The sequence below is a fragment of the Cyprinus carpio genome, chromosome B22 (assembly GCF_018340385.1).
Source record: "Cyprinus carpio isolate SPL01 chromosome B22, ASM1834038v1, whole genome shotgun sequence".
Lineage (NCBI taxonomy): Eukaryota > Metazoa > Chordata > Actinopteri > Cypriniformes > Cyprinidae > Cyprinus > Cyprinus carpio.
In genome coordinates, this window is record NC_056618.1 from 23,360,315 (window position 1) to 23,384,633 (window position 24,319).

The 24,319-nt window shown below is 35.9% G+C and overlaps 1 protein-coding gene across 1 annotated transcript in view; it reads right to left on the bottom strand.

Annotated features, from left to right (window-relative positions):
- The window catches only part of LOC109088291 (neurocan core protein-like), a 127,831-nt gene that overhangs the window by 45,035 nt on the left and 58,477 nt on the right, over nucleotides 1-24,319 (bottom strand). The window contains 3 exon segments of the mRNA XM_042749919.1: nucleotides 5,433-5,528; nucleotides 5,531-5,545; nucleotides 21,964-23,013. Of these exon segments, the coding sequence (XP_042605853.1) occupies nucleotides 5,433-5,528; nucleotides 5,531-5,545; nucleotides 21,964-23,013 (1,161 nt within the window).

Here is a 24,319-nt window from a genome sequence, read left to right on the forward strand (position 1 = left end):
AACAATTATAATAATATCAGCAACCCTTTTTGTTAATTATAAAAACTAAAATAAAAAAGCTTTGCTATTAATAAAATATGCTATTAATAGAAATAATGCCTGTGTGTTTGCAATATGAGTAGAGGGACCAAACAAAGCCATGGAGGAAATGCATACGAGGTTAAGGGTGGAGAAAATATATGGTAGTCTGGTGGAGGCAAATGCAATGTATTACTGGAGAAAAAGGCTTGGGGGACCAAAAGGGCTGCTTTCACTCCATTTTGGAAGTGCATTGCAATTTTCATACAGCTTTTCTGGCAAATAACAACAGGCCAGAGGGGACAGGGGTCGAGGGAGCAGCATTAAAAAAGAGAATGGAGGAGTAAAGTGAAAAAGAGAGACTGAGAGATGGAAAATTTGGGATGGTATATATAGTAAAAATATATAGTATATAGTAAAGTATTAAAATATGCGAAAAAAATGTTATACGGTGTATTATAAGGATCTGGTGAAACTCCAGATCCATTTAATGAAAACGTTCCCCTTTCAAGTATATTATTGGATGAGATTAAATTGCTTCTCAGACTAAACATATCGACTGCTTGCAACAAAGTGAATGAGTATTGAATCATACGGGTGTGCTTCGGTCTGACTGCATTACGTGTGCACTGTAAAACTGCATCTGCGCTATTCAGCTTGGACAGAAACATCATCTACTTCCCCTGAAGGCTGAATAAATATGACGGCCAGCATTTATATTTGGCTTTTCAATTGTTTTAATGCACTGTGCAACCTCCCAATCCCCATTTGCAGCAGTTGTGACCTATTGAGTCATTGAGTATCCTCCACACTCATTTGTTGATCTGAGCTTGGCTGATTTGATGGACTTTTAACTCTGGAATGTAGAAACTAAAATAGAGAGATACCATTATCTACCATCATCACCATAATCTTTGTTGTTACTGAGAGAATAATATCTACATAATGCTGCAAATCACAACAGTATGTAAATAGCATATTTAAATTATATTTACATTATACAGCTCAATAACCCACATTTTTGTATGGAATAATCTTGTATTTGATGAGCCACCAGAATGGCTCATCAAAAAATACTAATGTAATTTTATCTTTACAAACTTCCAGTTTTACAACTGAGGGATGAATCAAAGTTGTTGTTTATGGTAACTGACTGCATTTTGTCAATAAAAGTGTATTTTGAACTTAAAACATTAATTTGAAGTCAAAATTGTATAACTGTAAATGCATTTCTGTCCATTCCAACAAGTTCTGAATACGATGGCAAACTCCTTTACCTCACAATCTGTCCCAAAAGAGGATTTTCAGAGTTGTCTCTCATGCTTGAGAACAGTTGCGGATAGCAATCCAAACCCGTCAAGGTATTTCTGCACCATTTTGTGTCTCAAAAAAATGTGTAAACTCTTAAAGCGTTCCTTAAATTATTGAACATCACCAAACTCAGGATGTGTCTCAATCCAGTTCATGTATCTCCTGGAGCGGGAGCCTCGTGGAGATTGATGGACAGGTTCGTTTGGCTGATATTGGCATCTGGTGCATCTAAAGAAAGTGATCTTGTCCCTGCCGCGAGCCTCTCTGCTCTTTCTCATAAATGTTTCAATTGCCCGGCAGATGCACGGTCAATAAATTATGCAAGGATCCTAAATGCCTCTTCCCAAATTGCTGAGCACAACCTGAGCCCCAAAGGATGGAGTCCAAGGATATCATGTTGCAGTGTCATGTAACGACAGTACACATTTTGTTCTTAAGACAGACAGCAAGAGATGCAATGCGGTTGCTAGGGTGTTGCTATGTGGTTTCTAGGGTGTTTTGTGTGGTTGCTGTAGGCCTAAGCCCAAAAGAGACAACTGTTAAGTCTCTGTGATATTATGGTTTGTAAATATGGCTCAGAGTTCCTTATTCAATATAAGTCTATGGAATATGTTCAATATGTGCCCACATTCTCCACCAATTTTTATGCTGTCCAAACTCTTTTAAAACTACACCTTTCCTCAATAAAACACTCAATCTGAGGTACAATATTATTTATGTTTGCAGCATAAATGGTCATGTTTGCAGCACAGCAGGGCAAGGCTATTCCTAGCAAACAGCGGTAATGAATATGAATACAAAAAGGGAATCAAAGAACACTTTCCATACATAATTCATCCTTCTTTCATAAGACAACACATTGACTGCAGAGATCAAGAGTTAGGTTAGTACAAAATGTGGTCAAGATTTTGCAGTAATATGCAATTAACCTTCTGCCTTTGGCTGTAATTAATATTACACACACCGCTAATGCAGAATGCTCCACAGGAAAAGCCAATTACTAAATCACCTGAAGGAACTTTCGATGTCCAAAAGTGTCGGAATTACATAAACATGATTTGTTTTCTTCTGAATGCCATTTGTGTCAAAAATCTGAAATAAATCCCTAAGGCTATGCAGAATGGTATAAAATATGTCTGTGAATCAAATCTATAGATGGGTTATTAGTGTACATGCCGCTTAGCATCGTACTGTTATGCTTACTAGCACAAGTGTTAGTGACAGATCGACTGTTTGTTGTAGTTTTGCATAATTCACATATTGACTGTGCAGTTGGCTCGTGAAAAGATTGATAATGAGACCTGGGATAATTCAGTTTTGCTAACCTTTGATCTCTCTACCATAACACAGCTGGGACCTTTGACATCCAGACGCCTCTCCGTAATGACAACTTATTATGGCCTCAGCTGTCTTTTTAGATTATGAGCACAAAAGCAGTAAAAGAAATTTACAACTAAAAGGTAAAAGTTAAATATAAAGACAGAAAAAAAATATATATGCACAGATTTTTGCCAGTAAAAGTTACAAAGTGTTCTAAAACTGGTAGTCAAAGATTGTAATTGTTGAAACTAGGTAGGGTGGTCTCAAATCCCAGCCACTCTGTACATACATCGGTCAGACATTAGGTGGCGCTGTAATTATCAGATTTAAACTTTCACTAATTACTCTGGAACCGTGTGAGCTATAATCAATTCCTTGAGATATCCTTTAAAACTGTTGGTCATTTTCAGTTTTAAAATGTTACTGCCATTTGGATTTAAAAAAAAAAAAGTTTTCAAACTCATCCTAGACCGTGTATGAACCTTGCACAAAATTTGATGTGTTAGACCATCATGGCTCATATTTATCAGAACAATTTTGATTTGTCATTTCATTTTGCATCGATTCATCATTTAGTTTCGGACATCACATTCATAAGCCCAAGAATTTTGGGTTATCGGCCATCATGACCTATATCTTCTGAAAGCAATCTACTAAAACATCTACAAAACTTATTGGCATTATACGAGTTATGGGTGGTTTTTAGGGCCTTTTCTGCAAGTTTTATCATGTATGTGTCTAAAATCTTGAAAAACCTCTACTCCTACGTATGATAATAGTACTAATAATAACATGGCCTCTTTTCATGATTCACTCCAATTCAGAATGAAAAAAACTCTAACCTACATTATTACTGAGAAATACACCACATTATGGATGTTAAATGCTTTCTGAAGACTGTCATTTCATGCTCTCTTCAAGTGATTACAGTTCTAGTTGCTTCATATATATTTTTCCTGTCTCTTTTCTACCTCTTTATCTCTCTCCTTTTTTTCTCCACAGCATAGCCTTGCCCTCCTGTTCAGAGTGTGCTCTCATTTTCTCAAAACCCTTCCAACCTCCGGCCCAGCTCTCCTTTCACCTGTTCCTGTTCTTGTCTGACAGAGAAGAATGAGCTGTGTGCAGCCCTGTCAGATCACGCAGCCATTTCCCGTACATGCCACCTCGTAGTTTGCTGTCAGGTCTCTCTGCTACTGTAAGCCACCCGCAGAGCTACTCATATCGACTACACCAGGGGTTCCCAAATTTTGCAGTCAGCTGAATACCCTACAGCCTAAACAATTAACCTGTACCACTTTTTAAATATGTATTACAAAATTATTTTAAATATTTTAAAATAATAATTATTATTAATTGTTATTTCTAATACAAAAATAATTCACTAATAATATATATTATTAATTGTATTACTAAAGCAACATAAACAACAATACTACTACTACTACTACTACTTTTACTACTACATATTATAATAATAAAATTCCTATTAAAATAAAACAATGGATATAAAAACTGTAAAGTGACAGAAGTTCAAATAAATTAACAATAATAATAATTATTATTATTATCATCATCATTAATTGTTATTTCTAATACAAAAATTAATTCACTAATAATATTACATTTACATTACATTACATTTAGTCATTTAGCAGATGCTTTTATCCAAAGTGACTTACAAATGAGGACAATGGAAGCAATCAAAATCAACCAAAGAGCAATGATATACAAGTGCTATAACAAGTCTCAGTTAGCTTAACGCAGTACACTTAGCAAGGGTTTTTAAATAGTATAATAAATAAAAAGAAAACAGATAGAATAGAAAAAGAATAGAGCAAGCTATTGTTAGTGGTCTTTTTGCTTTTGTTAATTGTATAATAAGTGAAAAGAAAACAGATAGAATACAAAAAGATTAGAAAGCAAGTGTTAGCTTTTTTTTTTTAAACAAGCAGCAAATGAATAGAGTGCAAGTCTAAAAGGGACAAGTGTTTTTTTTTTAAAGAATAGAATTAGAATAGAGAGTGCTAAAGGGTCACATAAAGATGGAAGAGATGTGTTTTAAGCCGATTCTTGAAGATGGCTAAGGACTCAGTAGTCTCGGATTGAGTTGGGCAGGTCATTCCACCAGGAGGGAGCATTTAATTTAAAAGTCCGTAAAAGTGATTTTGTGCTTCTTTGGGATGGCACAATCAAGCGATGTTCACTTGCAGAATGCAAGCTTCTAGAGGGCACATAACTAGTAAGCAATGAATTTAGGTAAAGGGGTGCAGAGCCAGTGGTGGTTTTGTAGGCAAACATCAATGCCTTGAATTTTATGCCAGCAGCTATTGGTAGCCAGTGCAAATAATATATATTATTTATTTTATTACTAACAGCAACATCAACAACTACTAAAATTCATATTAAAATAAAAAAATAAAATAAAAACTGCAAAAAGTGACAAAAAGGTTAAATAAATTTATAACTAATAATAACAACAAAAACAACAACAACAAATGTGTTTTTTTTAGTATATTATGTTTATTTACCTCAGCACTGGTATTTTTATTACGATTTCCCTAACCTACAGTTCCTTTATAAACTCCGACTTGCTAATAATCATATTCATTGGTTTTACATCAAGGATCAAAGGCATAACCCTCAAAAGAGATGCTTGCATTGGTTTTATATCCATTTTTAGCTGTGTGCGTAAATTCGAGTGCATTTCTTGAGCTGCAGTGGGCCCCTTCAAATGTCCTTGACCTCTTTTGTCCCGACCCCGACCTCTCTCTTAATCCACTTACCGATCTCGCAGCTCTCTCCTGAATAGCCCTGAGGGCACAGGCAACTGTATCCCTCCCCCTCGGTCAAACAGCTCCCACCATGCAGGCACGGGTTGTCTGGCAGGGATCATTTTCTGCTATAGAGGGAGAACAAAAAGAAAACACGTTTTACAGCCAGATTCGAACCTAAATTTCCCATATGAGCACCAAGGCTCAATGTTTGCATCGTATGAGAGCCCAACCCATGTTTGGGCCTCACTCATGAAACACGAGCAGAAATCTTCCAATTTCTAGACTGAAAATGAAGAGGAGCCTGAGCGTATGACTTTCAACAAGGTGAGAGATTAGTACAAGTTTGATGTCATCCCCCGTTCATCATGACAGATGCTCCACAGGGAAGGACAATGCGATTCACCATGTCTGCCTCTGATGATCCCCGGCCTTCATAAATTATCCGATCATCGCCTAGAGTAGCGGCGCACACTTTCGTCTATTTTTATGGCACATTACCATACCGTTCTCGGGTCATAAACACACTTTATTTCTGTGAACTACGACTGCTGAAAAACCTGTACGGCGAAATGTTTTGGGGTGTGGTGATATATGGAAAATTTCACAGATTAAGTCATAATTACATCAACTTACAGACAGGGAACCTTTACAAAGGACATCGGCACACAACTTGCACTGGAAATTGATTAAGTGCTGCTTTATAATCCGCTTCCAACCACGAAATGCAATCTGACAGTGCATCAAACACACCACGTCTCCTCCGGTATAATTCCAAACACCCAATTATTTACAGCAGGGGAGATAAATCGCAACACGGCCTCGCAACACGCCGCCGTGTGTGTTCGACTTCCCACATCTTATCGAGTTTTACTTTGTTACAGGCCTTGGGAGCTCTTCAATTGAAATTAACTGTACTATGTTTCTTGTCTGTTGTGACAGCTTGTTTTATTTTCTCTCCTCTAACGGATTCTTCTTGAAGCACACAATCCCTTATGAAAACAAAAAGTACACATGCAATGATACACGAGCAGAGTATGAAAGCAGATTAAAGGCAAGGTTTGCGGTTGTGCTCTGTAGCTACTGTACTGCGCTTGCATTTGTCTATTTTATTTGTATTTACAGACAGAATTCAGCTCATTTTACAGTCCCACGCTGGCTCAGACTGGATTATGATGGACAATGCTGGTCTAGCTAGCAGATCAACATAGCAATGCTGTTAAAAATATAATAAAACATAAATAAACCAATAAATTGCATGAATCATCTTTTTTTTTTTTTCAAAAACATATGTGTGTGTGTGTATTATATTATTTTACATATTTATTATATATTATAATAATTTATTATCATTATAATGGTCCTTTTTGTCCAGCAAGAAACATTTTAAGGTTATACGCATGATATGATAAAATATGTACTGGTCTTTTCAACAGGGTAGTTGACAGCAGACATCGAAACTTACCAAAAGCATGTTGAAGCTAAATATTCATCCACCCATTGGTTTTTATATATAAATTATTTATTTTTGAAACAGGCTCAAGGCCTTGGTCACACCGCGAAGTGACAAAAATGAAACTAAGACAACATAAAAACCACATATACACAAAAACGAAATACAAAGAACTCCATGAAGGACAAAATTTGAAAGTCGGACACAGTGAATACTTCACGTTTTGCAGTCAATTGTTCTTTTAGTCCAAAGACAACAGCCAGCAGAAACCGCCAGTTGGATAGCTGAGATTGACAAGTATATGACACATGAGTGACTGCTGCTTCATAGCCAGAAAGAGCGGATAAACATTCCCCTGCTCTCTCATGAGCTCTCAAAGCTGGCTCTCATCAACAAGAAGCAGCTCTACTATTAATACTCCACGCAGGGAACGATGACATAAAGATCCGCATTGACCAATTTTAATGAACGACGCCATGACTGGAGACTCCTCTTGCACACAACTCCACAAGAGCGACAGAGTTCAAGGACTACTCGTCATCATCGTGATGAAATGAACTCTTCAGCACCCACACGAGGGCTTTTTCAGCCCAAATCCCGTCAAACGGATCGTTTTCTGAGAGGATGGAGAGCTCTTGTCACTAAGCTGGAAACGGTGCAGGGGAAAAAGACATTCAGGTCCCAAACAATTAGTCACGACGTAGGCCATTTCCTGCACAGATTGGTAGTCCCGACGGAGATTGCTTCCCTAAGCTGTGGATAATATGAAAATAACACAGTAGGTGGTTTGAGGTGTAAATGCATGTGGTTATTCAGGCCACATATGTAAGCTTTATTCATCCCAAACAGAATTACGATAGCATGGAGAATTTGGAAGTTTCGAGATGCACAAGTGAGCAAGCAATTGTAGACAGAGGAACCTCGAAACTCAAATACTAATTCTAAACAGGACAAGGAGAACACTTAAAGGAAAAAATTATGGATTAGTATGGATCTAGATCCATTTTCCAAGTGTAAATGGAATGTGCACACTCAATCGGACAGTTATATGATCGATCAAGGCATATTAAGACAATGAAAATAATAAAAACAATTATTAATAAGTAACAAAATAAATAAATAATTAAAATAAAAAACAACACATTTTAAATAAAATAGTAAAAGTGATTAATCGAAATTAAACAAAATAATAATAATTAAACCGTTTATAAAACAGTTTTCAAAGTTTCTGTCAGTAAAAAGAAAATGATGAAAACAATAATTAAACAGTGACAAAAATAAAAAAGTATTATTTCAATAAAAAATTTTAATAACATAAAAATAGTACAAAAGTGGCAAAAATTTAAATTAAATTAAATTAGGAATATTATTAAAAACAGTATTAATATCTAAAATGAATGTTTCTGTCAATAAAGTGAAAATAAAAAATGACAAAAACTTTAATTAAAATAAAATTATGTATAAAATTATATATATGAAAATAATGAAAATAAAAACAATAAAAAGTGACAAAAGTAAAAATAAATGTATAATTAATTTTAAAACAAGTAAATACTACTACTTCTAATAAATCAATTTTGCAAAGTGTAAATAAAAATGACTGGAGAATGTTTTCAATAAAATACTTGACGCTTCTTGGAAAAGGCTTGTGAAATTTACTAGTAATTTCTGAGTGAAAATTGTTTCTACACCATTTTTTTTTCAGTGATAGTGATCTGATCAATCAAAACGCATGATGTGACTTTTTACGTGAGGTGAATGAGTAAAATGGTGGATAAACAACCCGAACAAAGAAAACAATGGAACACGGATGAAAGCAATAGCAGTTAAAAGCCTTTTCCGTTTCGTGCCGTTGGCTTATGATTAATTACACAGCGAGCTTAAAATAGTTCCTTCTTCCCCAATTCTGTCTCTTTTTATTTCTCCATGACTTTCTCACTAAAGTCCACACACTGTTCATGGTCTCAGAGGACCCTGAACGGAGCTCGTCCTGAGATGGAAACGACTGCTCAGAAGATCGACACTACAAACAATATAAGTGGATAATAGTCATTTGTCATGATAAAAGCTTGATTACAAAAGAGCTTCAATACATCAAGTGCCTGCATTGCAACTTCTACCAAACAGCATCTCATTTGCACAACTTTTTTGAGGAATCAATCAAAAAGACTCATAAATGTGGGTCTAGCTCATGAGTCACTTGTTTGAGCGACTAGCTCTAACCCACAATCTCACTATGTACTGAACCAAACAGAAACAAAAACAAGTCTGCTTGTAAAAAATGCAAGTTTTAACAGCTAGAAGAGCTACTGACCTCCAAAGCAGATGCCGAACCATTAAAATGTGATCTTTTTATTCAGCCGCTATCTCTCAAAAACACAGTCCATGGCCATGAGGGACAGTCTCTAGGAAAATAAAATACTAATACAGTGCTTCACCACCCAGACTCTTAAGTGTACATGCTCCCTTCTCTCATAAACAAGCTGTTTATGATGCTACGCTGAGGCCCTTGTTAAGAGAGAAATACTTGAAGACTTCATGGCAGTAAGATCCAGTCAAACCCTCTGAGATCTGTACACTTGAAAACAATAGATAAAAAATATAGTGGCTGGCCTGCACAAATAAATCTCTCTGTAGGAATTAAGTGTTGCACAAACTTCAGCAACACTTCTGAACCTCGTGTTCCACTGCTACACGGTGATGGTTTGCTAACACCCCCTGAACTTTTTTAACAATAGCTTGTAGATACAAACTGTGGCCTGTCCTTTTATGGTAAGTCAGTCAGTTGACGGCCATCTTAAAAATGCCTCCAAGCAGGTGGAAATTTAGATGTACTGTAGGAAAGACTAAAATCTCCAAAACTTTTGGTCAAGATTCAATTTAGCTTATTTAGCTTACATTTGCTACTTTGTTCGCGCCTTTACAGTTAAAGGGATAGTTCACCAAAAAATAAAAATTACCCCATGATTTACTCATCCTCAAGCCATCCTAGATGTATATGACTTTCTTCTTTCAGACGAATACAGTCAGAGTTCTATTAAAAATGTCCTGGCTCTTCCAAGCTTTATAATGGCAGTGAATGGGGGTTAAAATTTTGAAGCCCAAAAAAGTGCATCCATCTATCATAAAAAGTGCCCCACACGGCTCAACAAGCCGTTCTGAAGCGAAGTGATGTGTTTGTGTAGGAAAAATATCCATATTTAAAACTGTATAAACCGTAATCTCTAGCTTCCGCTAACCGTCGTACATATGTTCACTTCCCATCCCATTTCTGAGAAGTACATAAAAAGTAAACTAAAAGCATACTTTCCTATTTTTAGTTTAAAAGAAGTATACTAATAGCACACTTGAATAAACTTCTTTTTCGTAAGGGCACTCTCTCATGAACACGTGTATGACAGTTAGTGGAAGCTAGATATTATGGTGTATCAAGTTTTAAATATAGAAATTTTTCTTCCACAACACATGTGTTGAGTACTTTTTATGATAGATGGATGCACTTTTTTAGGCTTCTACATCTCAACCCCCATTCACTGCCATTATAAAGCTTGGAAGAGCCACGACATTTTTAAATATAACTCTGATTGAAAGAAGAAAGTCATATACATTATGGATACCTTGCTTGAGTAAATAATGGGGTAATTTTCATTTTTTGGTGAACTATCCCTTTAATACGCATGTATGTTCTAGAGCAAAGTATTCAGTTAATGTACATGCAAAAAAACTTTCACAGAAAAGCATTTGGTTTTTGTAACTGTAAGGTGGGACTTCAATTTCTGGAGCATTAAACATTTTTCTATTAATTTTTAAGATGCTTTTGTAAGTGGTACATATCCTTTCTCTTATCACGGTTGAAGCTTGAAATAATCATACAGCATTCAGATTTTGGAAACTACACTTGATTATATGTAAATCAACCAACACTTAGAAATCAACATTATACCAGATTTTCTGCATTTAAGCTGTCCCAGTTTTACCGCAATCGCTCTACAGTAACTGTAGCTGTGAATAAAACCACTGTGGGTGGTGCGACATTAAGTAAATTAAATGCTACAATTAGTCACAATACAAACAAGCGCTTTGCAAATGCGAGAAAAGACACAAATGCATAGCATTCTGAGGTGAATTACAGATTTTCTCATCTAAATGAGTTTATCATGGTTCTTGTAATGAAGTTTATATGTGACACATCCTTTGAGCCTTGAAGGTCAAACCACCAGTGCTCATCATTCACTGAATATGAGGTTGCAATTACTGTGGAGGTAAGCTGAGTGTGCACCTTGGGAAACCGAGGCCTATTTCTACCGCAACACAGATAACTCTGCATCCCTGTGGACCACAGCAATCTACTGGCACAGAGCAAGCAGTGATTTAATGTTGCTGGAAGAATGAAGCTGGGGAAGGCTGGAGTTACCGTTTACCACCGGCGGGATGACGTAACTTGCGCTGCAGTGGAGCAAATTCAGATAGCACTCAGCGTTTGCTGGAGAAAAGCAGAGAGAGTTTGTAGGAATGTGCAAAACTGGGTTTAGGGAATCAAATTCAATCATTTGTTCACTTCTTTGGCATAATTAGTTAGCAAGTTCAGTTGATGGCCGAAAGGTTGGAACTTAAGCCATCAAATGAAGCTTTTGAATCTTAATCAAATCAAGGAGACTGTAATAAAGACTCAGTTATGTTCAATGCTTCCAAAGCAATACCAAGAACATTGATTGGAAACAAAGGAACAGTTCACTCAGAAATGAAAATTAGCTGAAAATGTACTTAGCCTCAAGCCATCCAAGATGTAGATGAGTGCAGATTTATAAATTTAGCATTGCATCACTTGCTTACCAATCGATCCTCTGCAGTGAATGGGTGATGTCAAAATAAGAATCCAAACAGTTGATAAAAACATTACAATAATCCACAAGTAATCCATAGAACTCCAGTCTAGCAATTAACATCATGTGAAATTTCGCTTGTAAACAGTGCTTGATCTGTGCATATTTCTCACCTGATTCAGACAATACAGCTGTTTCACTGGAGGAAAAAAAAATGTCTTGATGCATTGGGGTATTAAAAACATGCCGCTTTATGCTTTATTTTTTATTTTAAAACTTTTTTTTGTTATGTTTTGCAGGCTGTTGGACTCTCATCCTGACTGCACCCATTTACTCTTGTTCCCATGAAGAAAGAAACTAATCTATATTTGGGATGGCTAGAGGGTGAGTAAATTTTCAGCAAATTTTCCTTTTTTTTTTTTTTTTTGAAAGCTATTCCTTTAAGCAGACCAAGCTACAAGCTATCATAATTTTAAGTAATTAAACCACAGTTAAGTTACTCTTATTAGCTACAAATTATAACTATACTGAAGCAACTTAAGTGGCAATATTTTTTAAATGCATAATATATTTTATGGTATATTTAAATTATATAATGTATTATTTAAATATATAATAATAAATGATATGCAAAAGTACTTTTATACTGTATATTTAAAATGTACTGTTATGTATTTGAATAATATATTATAATAAAGGTTTAATTTAATTTAATCAGAGTCAAAACACCATGATGTTCTTTTATTTCTATTTTTTTTTAACATGCAAAAAAGAAGAAGCTTTTTTTAGACCTAAGAAGTCAATAAGTGTAAAAGAGACACAATTCAAAGCGCTCAAAGGCACATAATTCTCAAACACTTAAAACCTACAATTTCAGGTCAGATTTCAGCTGGAAAGGCACTAAACTTCATCCTAGCAACGGAAATCCTAAAATAATCCTGACATTGAACAACCTGGCATTCCAATAATATCCCCGTCTTGACGTACCTCAGCACTACAATGAAAAGATTAAAGCCTGTCGGTGTCACATGCATCCTGAGATTTGCATAAATAACTGAAAATCGCACATTAAACATCCCTATTAATAGGTTTGATGCTAAAACAAAACTACGATGTGCATGAGTTTGGTGTGAGGGACAAGAGCCGATTTCATCTCCCTATGAATATGAAATTTGGAAGAAAGAAGGGGAAGGGAGCAAGAGAGAGGGAGAGAGAGAGAGAGAGAGAGAGAGAGAGAGAGAGAGAGAGAGAGAGAGAGAGAGAGAGAGAGAGAGAAAAGAGTGTCTGTGCTATTGTTAGTGCCTGGAGAGTCTGACACACAGTTAATGGTTGAAGCTCCTCCATGCTGTAGGCTTCAGGCTGCTAGGCACATCAACCGTCCTTATTGTACCCGCCTCTTCTCCCCTTCTTTCATTTTCCATCTCCTGCTTGTCTGGGCTGATGTGCCCTGCTGAACAAAATTTGATGTCGCTGAGGTTGTATCTGAAGAGTCTTTTAATAAAGCTGCTGTTGTTTATGCACAAAACGCATCTGCAAGCTTAAAGTGGAATAAAGAGGTCCTCTACTGAATATGGAGTCACTCCTCTTCTGAGTGATTCTTTACATACTGAATTCAGTTATTTATGGGCAGTGTTTGGGAAAGTTACTTTTAAAAGTAATGCATTACAATGTTGTGTTACTCCCTAAAAAAAGTAACTAATTATGTTACTTAGGTACCTTTTATGGAAAGTAATGGGCTATGTTACTTTTGCTGTTAGTCAATAAATGGGAAAACAAAGTAACTAGCATTACTCATTCTAAAAAGTAATTTAGATATTTTACTAGCTACTCTAAAAAAGTAATCTGATTACGTAACTCGCGTCATATATAAATATGCATTAATAAGAGTGCCATCCAAATTAAAAGCTTTCTTTCTGACAACTTGAAATCACCGATTTCATGGATTGCTATTCACATGACAAAATTATGACTCAAAATAAACAATGTTGCCATCAAAAGACTTCATTAGCAAAACCTTGATGGCGAAAAACGGTCCATTGCCTATTGTCAATAATGTAGATGTGTGCAGTCACTTTCAAACGAAACATATTTTTGTTGGTCAATGTGGCGAATGTGCGTGACCGACTCAAACATGTTGCGAAGACAGTGTACAGAAACATTTTGCCCCCATTTTTACAACCCATATTACAACATTGTAAAACAAACAACCAAAAACAAAACATAGAGCCTTGATGATGATTGTTAAGAGGTTTTAATTTTTTTAATAACTTGGCGAAAATATGACAATATGCCAATTTGGAGAGAGTAAAACTTACCAAAATGAATAATTATGGCTTAAAGAAATATTGACTAAATTTAAACAAAACTGTCATCAGCAAAATTTTACAAAAAAAAGGTCCATTGCCTATTGTCAATAGTATAGTTTGTGTGACCAATTCGAACCAGTTGCGAAATCTGCCGTGGGAAATTTTTTACCCTGCGTACGGAAAATTCCTGATTGCATAGCTTCCTTTTAAAATGACTGGATTTCTCCATTAAAAATTTGCAGTACAAATGTAAAACAAACAAACAAAATAAACTGAACAAAAACAAATGTGCAACATAATGATACAGAGCATTTTTATTTTAAAAATACTGTTGACGAAAATGACAAAATGCCATTTTAGTTACAGTAAAACAGAAATCCCTTGTGAAATTTCAGTGGGAAATTGTGGATTCATACTGAAATTTAAACCGAAAAAAGTACATTTGACCATAATTTAAAACAAACAACACCCCTCCAAAAAAGTAAACATTAACACTGCATTTAAATGCACCTGTTACTCACATAGCAGTGTGTCCATACGGCATCTTGTCTTGCATGCACAGACATTATAAAGCACATTAAATGCTGGGACACATTCTCTCTCAAAGTGATAGGGGAGAATAAAATGCCATGTTGCTAAAATAAGCATCTCAGTGGGGTGTGGAGAGAGTCGGAGCTGTCTGGTCTATTCAGCTCCGGCAAGATACAGCCCAGTCGGCAGGGAACCTGAAGCAGCACGTATAATCAGATAGAAGAGGATACTTCATCACCGTGTTCCGGACTCAATCCAGGTCAGCGGCGCACGGTCCACGGCGCTGACAATGAGGCCGTCGTATATCAGGAACATCAGACTTTCAGTTCAATTTCCGACCTGGCAGAACTCGCACTGCGTTTATGAAAAATGCTGAGCATGGTATGATGGAAGTAAGATGAGTTTAAGTTTACAAAACAGCTTATGAACAAAAGAGGGGTATAATCTCAGGATTTATATACTTAAATAAAAATAAAGTTACTTGAAATAAAATAAACGTTAACAGTTATTTTTTTCAGTTAGTTGCAAAGGAAACATTTCTAATTTTTATCTAGTTTAACTTGTACTAAAACAACTAAAATTAAAATGATTAAATATACAGTATATATATATATATATATATATATATATATATATATATATATATATATACTGTATATTTAATCATTTTAATTTTAGTTGTTATATATATATATATATATATATATATATATATACACACCTATAAAAAACTAATAAAGGTGACAAAAACAAAACAAAATGATTAAACATTTAACTAAAATTAAAATGAATACACAAACACAATGCAGCATGTGTAAACAAGTTTTAAACTAGTAAGCAAGTGGTTGCTGGCATGTCATTTCTAGGACATTTGCTAGGTGGTTTCTAACTTGCCCAATTAAAAAATCACCACGAATAAAGCAAGAAAGTTGTCAAAGCCATGGTTAAGTGGTAGTGCACATTTAGAACTCCTTTTTTTCTGTTTTTCTGTCATTCTGTCTATCCGTTGTTCTGTCTATCTGTCAGTTTGTCGCTCTTTCTAAATATCTGTCTATTGTTCTATCTGTCATTCTCTCTATGTCTGTTGTTCTGTCTGTCGTTCTGTCCATCTGTCTTTTGTTCTGTCTATCTGTCATTCTGTCAAACTATCTGTCTGTTGTTCTGTCTTTCTATCTGTCAGTCTGTCATTCTGTCTAAATATCTGTCTGTTGTTCTGTCTGTCAGTCTGCCATTCCGTCTATCTGTTGTTCTGTCTATCTGTCATTTTGTCTGTCGTTCTGTCTATCTTTCTGTTGGTCTGTCTATCTGTCAGTCTGTCCTTTGTTCTAACTATCTGTCTTTTGTTCTGTTTGTTGGTCTGTCGTTCTGTCTATCTGTTGTTCTGTATCTGTCATTCTGTCTAACTGTCTGTTGTTCTAACTATCTGTCTGCCATGTCTAACAATCTGTCTGTTGCTATATCTACCTGTCTTTCTGTTGTTCTAATTGTCTGTATGTTATTCTGTCTATGCTGTTCTTTCTAGCTGTCATTCGTTCTATCATTCTGTCTAAATATGTCTGTAGTTCTGTCTAACTATCTGTCTGTTGTTCTGTCTGTCATTCTTTCTATCATTCTGTCTAAATATGTCTGTCGTTTGTCTAACTATCTGTCTGTTGTTCTGTCTGTCATTCTTTCTATCATTCTGTCTAAATATGTCTGTAGTTCTGTCTAACTATCTGTCTGTTGTTCTGTCTGTCATTCTTTCTTTCTGTCGTTCTGTCTTAATATGTCTGTCGTTTGTCTAACTATCTGTCTGTTGTTCTGTCTGTCATTCTTTCTATCATTCTGTCTAAATATGTCTGTAGTTCTGTCTAACCTATCTGTCTGTTGTTCTGTCTGTCATTCTTTCTTTCTGTCGTTCTGTCTTAATATGTCTGTCGTTTGTCTAACTATCTGTCTGTTGTTCTGTCTGTCATTCTTTCTATCATTCTGTCTAAATATGTCTGTAGTTCTGTCTAACTATCTGTCTGTTGTTCTGTCTGTCATTCTTTCTATCATTCTGTCTAAATATGTCTGTAGTTCTGTCTAACTATCTGTCTGTTGTTCTGTCTGTCATTCTTTCTATCATTCTGTCTAAATATGTCTGTCGTTTGTCTAACTATCTGTCTGTTGTTCTGTCTGTCATTCTATCATTCTGTCTAAATATGTCTGTCGTTCTGTCTAACTATCTGTCTGTTGTTCTTTCTGTCATCCTGTCCATCGTTCTAACTATCTGTCTATTGTTCTATTTGTCAGTCTGTCGTTCTGTCTCTCTGTTGTTCTGTCTATGTCAGTCTGTCAATCTGGCATTCTGTCTAACTATGTCTGTTGTTCTATCTATCTTTCTTTCTGTTGTTGTTCTAACTGTTTATTGTTCTATCTATCAGTCTGTCATTCTATCTATCTGTCTGTTCTTCTGTCTACCTGTCCTTCTGTATATCGTTCTGTCTAAATATCTGTCAGTCTGTCCATCTGTATACTTCTATTGTTCTGCCTGTTATTCTGTCAATCTTTGTCTGTTTTTCTTTGTCTATCTATCTTTCTTATAAAGATGCAAATGCACAAAAATAAAAAAAAACACTATAAACGGATCACAGAAACATCTTCTTCCCTTTCCTTAAATTAGTATTTTAAAAAGAATATCAAAACTCTCCCGCTCTAAGAGCTGACATTTTGATGTTTACAGTTGCCTTAGTGCACACACATAACAAACATCGTAGTTACTGATACATAAGACAACCCAGTGGATTGTGTGGGTGGTGAGACAGTAAATAAACCATCTGAAGGAGGGGGTGATGTTTGCCTGGAGAGAGCCTGGCAGCTCGGTTAGCTGCAAGTACAACTGTTAGCTTGTCTACAAACAGTAGTAGTGCTCAGCGCTTACATGATCAAAGCCTGAATGCAGCACATGTAGCTTCCATGGAGACTGAAAGGTACATTGGAAGCAGTCATGCTAGCTTCCTCACCTCAGATGCGATCATTATCTCCCCTGAACTCGCTTTCATGGCTGGTGTGAGTAACTCACAAGTTATTAAAGCCAGATTCATACACGCAGTGCAATACATTAGGGGAAAATAATGTATTCTGAAAACAGAATATTCAATGAGGGGGAAAAAAACTGCAGGGTGGGACTTTTCCCCAGTTCGTCTGGTTGATGTGAGTTAGTACAGATGATGTTTTTAGACATTTTTCTCACTGAATTTACTACACTGATCTTATATTCATTGTATATTACCTTGTAGGCAGGGTGATTCATCTTAAGGAGCTGGAGGAAAATAACTCACAGGCTTTCTATTGTCCGTCCGAACTCCAGAATGGGCTTTATAATTTAGAGTCTGGGAGTGAGAGGAATGTAAGTCTTGCTCACAGTTTCAAAAGCAACAGCACAAGGTAACAACAAGCTAAAATGAAGCACATTAAAAAAATAATTAAGTATAGACTTGGTCGGTGTCGGGTCATAGCTGTGGGGGTGGGGTTGGCATGGGAGAAAACAATCCTTTCCCCCTCACTGTTAAAGCATGGTGTTAACCCAGAATGGCCTTCATAAAATCATTTCTGCTGCTTTACAGAGCAAGATATGTAGAAAAACAGAGCCTTATTGGGTCGGACTGTCCATATGGTATCTGTGACTGGACAAACGACATCACAGAATGGTCAGAGGTGTCGTTTTTCTGACACTTTTTGTTATCTGATTGAGTCTTTGACTGCAAGCGTGAGCAGCACGTGAACGTAACTACAGCATCACTGCAGCTACAGATGCACCAGAGTATTCACACTAGAAGCGTTTGTACAGCGTCACAGGAGCGGCTCAAAAGCTACATATTTCTTTACAAAGACAACTATAAATTTGTCTTTAGAGGTTGGTCAGTCATAAACTTGAATGTTTTGAAGTCTTAAAAGTTTGTTAAAATGGGGATTTGCGTGTAAATGGTAAACAACAAAAACAGCTCCTGTTGTTTCAGTCAGACTCAAATATAGAATGTGCTTTTTATACTGTTTTTTTTTTTAATACAAATTTTTACCCAGGCGCTTACTCAGATATGCGCTATTAACCAAGTTATAGCTCAGTGTGTGTCCATAATCTCCATGTCCATTATAGAAGCTGTTAATACGCTTTATGTAAATTACTTGTGATTAAGCTCCGTTTTTGTAAGTGATCGGGAGAAATGTGAATTATTCGTTGGATTTTAACTAATCGTGAGGCTAAGTAAGAATGTCGAAATGTTTTAAGTTATTATTTATGTAGAGCTGAATAAAAAAAGTAGGCTATGCGTTTCTAGCCAATTGTAATTTAAAGCTTAATATTTTTCTTAGAAGCTATAAATATGAATTTTAGATTTTTTTGTGTCTGTGTTCGTCTTGTGTCCTTGTTTGTCACTTGTGCCTTGTTGTCTGTTTTTGTAACTGAAGACCTGGAGCAATATAATATCCATTCTATTTTCGCTAATTGTTAAGTGAGAATATTATGTCATTATTAAGTCATTATTTGTTCATAGAGATTTATTTTAAAAAATGAAAATGTGTGTTTCTAACCAAGGTGAACATGCTAAGCGTTCATAATATTTTTAATAGGCAGAATGTTGAATATGTCAGTATGTTTCATGTGCATTTATTGTAACTAAAATAATAAACTATTAAAATAAAATAAAATAACATAAAATAAAACAATCACCTGCACAATAGAAATAGTGTGGGCCTGTAAGAGCGCATATAGTGTGTTAAGTGCACTGTGTAAAGAAAAATAAACATGCTTCAGTGTACATCCTGCTTTACTAAAATGAAATTAAATATAAAAATTTCAGCAAAATGAAAATATTTAAATTGTAGAAAAATCAAATTAAAATAAAACTAACTAAAAATAAAATGAACAATTTTTTTTTATTATTATTTATTTTTATTGGCCTACTCAGAAATTGGGTGGGTTTGTGACAGTGTATGTAGCATGTGTGTGTGAATGAATACACTGCACCTGTCTGTCTTACAAAGACCGATGAACATGTTTGTTTCTATGTGCAAACAGCTCCAAGCCATGTCAGCGAGAGTGATGGAACAGCAAAGTCACAGCACCTCTTCGTCTTATCGCAGAGCGACGTGCTTCTCTAATTAAGGGCAAGCCGGTCTGGTGCTGGTGTTATGACTACCGTGACGGCGGCTATTTTTCAAAAACCACTTCTATGATGCCTAAAAGGCCTCAGGGGAGAGGCAGAGAACAGCAGCCTCTCCACCGGCGGATCATTGATTAAAAAGGCTTATGAACTTCCACCTGCGCTGCAGGAAAAGGAGGACAAACAGGACTCTCTGCTCTTTGTGCTCAAAAGCAACCGGGTTTTTGGAAGGAAATCCTCAGGCAAAAAATCTGCTCGAATGCGTGTTTCTTTCTGACAGTTGAAAAAAGTTGTTTAGCAGCAGTTTTGTCTTGTCTTTTCAAAGTTCTTCATAGTTTTTCATATGCTAAACAGTCAAAGCTCTGCAGCAATGATTCATTTAACAGACAGACAAAATCTTACCTTGAAAAACCTTTTTGTTCTGTGGTTACATCCTTTATGCAGCAGAAACATGCGGCAAACGCTGTAAAATGTCTTATTTGGACTGTATGGTCTGGGTTAAATGATTCATTCTTTTATGTGTTTTGTATACTTAAAGATACCCATCTGTTTACATTTATTCTATGCTAGAGGCCTACTAGAGCTGCTTTCAAGATCATTATTTTGTTTGCTGAAGTGTGTTTCTGAGGTCTTGCACTCTAGGAAACTCCTACCCAAAGTTATCGATTTGAACAAGGGGAGGTTGGGCTTATGTATACAGCACCATTTTAAACATGCATATAGACTAGAGCGAGACTGGACTCAATTACTGAACACATCTACTGGCTTCTGTCAACATTGATTTGATTTAGACTAAGATCTCTGCCTTAGCGAGACTCTCTAATTGCACTGGCCCTAACCCTCTAATTACTGTGAGGCTGCAGCAATTCACTTCTTTGCACTCTGTTTGTTTACCATGCAAAGAAAGAAAGAACAAAAGACAGAAATACAGAGCGGAAGAAAGGAAGAATGAATGAAAAAACTAAATAGAAAGGGAAAGACCAAATGAATAAGAATAAAATTATATGAAGTAAAATAAGAAATAAACACATTATCGGAAAGTGAAAAGAAATAAATAATAAAAAGAAATGAAGAATAAAGAATGAAAGACATAAGGAGAAAAACAAAAAGGAAGAAAGCAAACAAAAAAGAACAAAATTAATAATAAAGATCGAAAGAATAATAAAAAAAAAAATAATAAATATAGAGTAAAAGAATGATGGAAAGAACTGAAGAAAGAAAATAAAGAATACAGAGAATTAACAAAAGAAATAATGGAATAAAAATAACAAAAAAATTTAATAAAAACAGAATGGACAAAAAAAACAAAAAGCAAAATAAAGAATACAGGAATGTGCAAAAGAAAGAAACAAAAATAATAGAATGAAAAACAAACAGAGAAAGTAAAATGAAAGAGCAGGAGGCGGCAAAAGAAGGAAAGAATTTAAGGAAACGTATCAAAAGAATGAAAGAACGAAAACAAAAATAAATTGAGAAAAACAATGAGATTAAAAGGAAAAAAAGAGAATATAAGAAAAATAAATTAAATAAACTAAAGGAATAAACTAGTAAATTAAAAAAGAAGAAAACCACAAACAAAGCAAAAAAAAAATCAAGAAAGAAATAACAAAGGAAAGAACAAGAAAAACAAAAAAGAATGAAAAAGTCAAAGAAAGAAAGCCAGAATGGAAGAAAGAACAAGTCAAAGAATGATATAAAAAAAGAATGGAAGGAAAAGAACCAATGAAAAGAAAGAACCAAAGAAAGAACATAAGAAAGACATAACTGAAAAATAGAATATAAAATAAAAATAAAAAGAATGTAAGAAAAAAGAAAAGAAAAGAAAAGAAAGAACAAACAAAAGACATGTATAGGAAAATAAATAACAAATTAGAAAGAATGTGAAATTAAAGAATGAAAGAGAATGAAGAAAAACGATTAAAGCTAAAAGACAGGAATAAAAGAATGAAGAAAATAACAAAAGAATGAAGCAGAGTAAAAATCAAACAAATAAACAAACCCAAGGAAGCTCTCTCAAAGCGTTTCAGGTCAAACTTCAATTTGGCCACCAATTCTCTATTAACTATGACTTTTGCCTCAATAAACGCCTAATTTGCTGCTTCTTAATAGTTAGTAACGTAGTTGTTAAGTTTAGATATAGGGTAGGATTAATGGATGTAAAAACTGGTAATATGCATGCTAATAAGCAACTAGTTAATAGTAAGAATTGGTACCTAAACTAAAGTGTTACTGCATTTCGTATCTTTCATGTTATAAACAGGCCTTTAGATTCTCATATCAACAGAACACCACTGAAGAGTTATTTACCTGAAGTTCTGGAGGGGCTGTTTTCACTCTCAGCCACAGTTGTGTCCTTCTCTGGCCTTCCTGTGGTCTGGGATGAAGGTTCCTCCGTTGGAGCCGGATCAGATATTATCCAGCCCTGAGCCAACACAAATGACTCTGACCCTCCTGACCTGGACTCAGCCTGCTGGGAAGTGTCGTTTGGACCTGGACTAGTCGGTGGAACCGTAGGTTCAGCTTGCATCACTATTATGGTAGAAACCGGTGGTTGTGGAGTATCTACCTCCTCTTGAACCACAGGTAACCACGTGCTGGAAACGGCTGGATTCGGAGTACACAAAATGTCTTCGGTAGTGGTTTCTTCTCCCAGTTGGGAAGGAGTGATTCCTACGGTTGGTGGTTGAATTGCTTGCTTGTCCTCGTTGGGATCTTCAGGGCTTGGTGTGGTAGGCGAGTTGGAAGTGTGTGTTTCTGGTGCAATAGTCAACCCTAGGTCTTGCTTTCGTTTAACAAAAGGCACGTTGACTTTATTCAAGGGAATGTTCTTGTGTTTTTCAATGGGGCGATGGACGTACATGATTTCCCCCTTGGCTTCCTCAACCATGTCAGCTGGTTTCTCATGCTTGGGTTCACTAGTAGGTTGAGTTGTCTGGAGACTCATAAGCTGCCATCTGACAGTGGTCTCCAGCGGGACTCTGTGGTCATCAGATCCATTCATTTGGCTGTCAATGGTGAACGGTAACTCCTTCCCTCCACTTCCCTCGCCATCTTTTTCTTCCTCTGCAAATAATGGTGACGGAGGACCTTTGGGAATAGGGTAACCATCCTCATTCAAGTCTTTCCCTTCCCCGGAGAAGTTCTCAGGGTTGTTCCTGGAAACAGGAATGGTCATGATCTCCAAACTGGCTCTTTTAGCTTCCATAGGACTGCTTGTTTGAGTTATGAAATGCCTATTATTGCTTGGGGCAACTTTCAAAGACTTTTGCGGCCAAATTTGTTGGCTGCTCCTCATGGAATCAAAGCTTTTAGATGCCGAAGAAAGAGTCGGATCCGCCGTTCCTGATCCAATTGCTCCTGCAGGGATGACAAAACACTGTGATTAACAGAGCGAGGGAGGAGATCGTTTCATTTAAATGTATGTTTAATTAGCGAGCAAAATATGCTAACTCCCGCCCCAGAACTATGGTAATTAACTTTAATGCGTGCGGCTCGATATAGAACTGTCATTATTTATCCGTCAATGCCCTGGAGATATCCAGCAATTAATCTATCGGTCTCAACACACCTATCTTTTAATCAAACCCCTGTTTCAAAGGAAAAATGAGCTACAAGCGTAGCTAAAATGACCTTTATTTTCTTCCCAGAGGGTAATATTTGACTCATGGCTGAAACGGGGATGAAATGTACATTAGTTTTGAAAGCAATCCAGGTAATAAGGCTCTTTTTCTTTATGTTGCCCCGGCACAAAGAACTCGTACATCATGCTCCTGTCTGTTGCCGTTAATTCCCAATGCTTTCTAACAGTAAATCTAGACAAAATAAGACCCAAATCTTTATGTTCAAGAAGCAAAAAGGTCTTGATTTACATCATGATGTATGTAGGTATCAATTCAGAGTGCAATAAAGTAAAAACGGCATACGCACTAGACTTATTATTATTATTATTATTACTTGACTCAGCATACTGCAGTACACGGTGCAAAACCAAATCCTAAACATAGGTTTCCCTGGCTGTGGGGAAGAGATATTTTGTTTAGCTTAAGTATTTACTGTGTGCATGGATTATTCACATATCTGCTCAGGTAACATGCTTTGCCTTAAAGGAAACAAGCAGTGTTTAGCATTTAAGCCGTTTTAGATATTCACAGACCATATGTTCGGTACACACAATGAAATATGAAACAATAATGAATTATTCAAGACTCTGCTGTTGCAGTGTCACATGGATGTGGTGCAATTTACATAACCAAGTAATTGAGCAATTAATGATATGAATAACTGATTACTCTCTGCAGTCACAGGACTGTGATGGTACAAAACATGTTCATGAGATGTACAAAAGCAGTAAATTAAATAGAGTCTACCAATTACCTGGATGTACTGTAATAGTGGGACAATTACCCACATAATGTAAAGTATTTGGAGCAAGATCAAACCAAGTAGCATCTGCACACAAAAGCTGCGAGGGATTTTTTTTTTTTATATCCATTTTTGCGATTACTTTTAAGCAGCTGGTGTCAAGGTGGTTTTTAGCTGCATTTTGTGTTATATAGTTCCAAATATGAATAGTCATAACTGTAAGCTTTTAAGGTGCAACTGTAAGATACAAAGTCACATTTATGAGATAAAAAGTTGTAACTGTGAGACATGCATTTGCAAC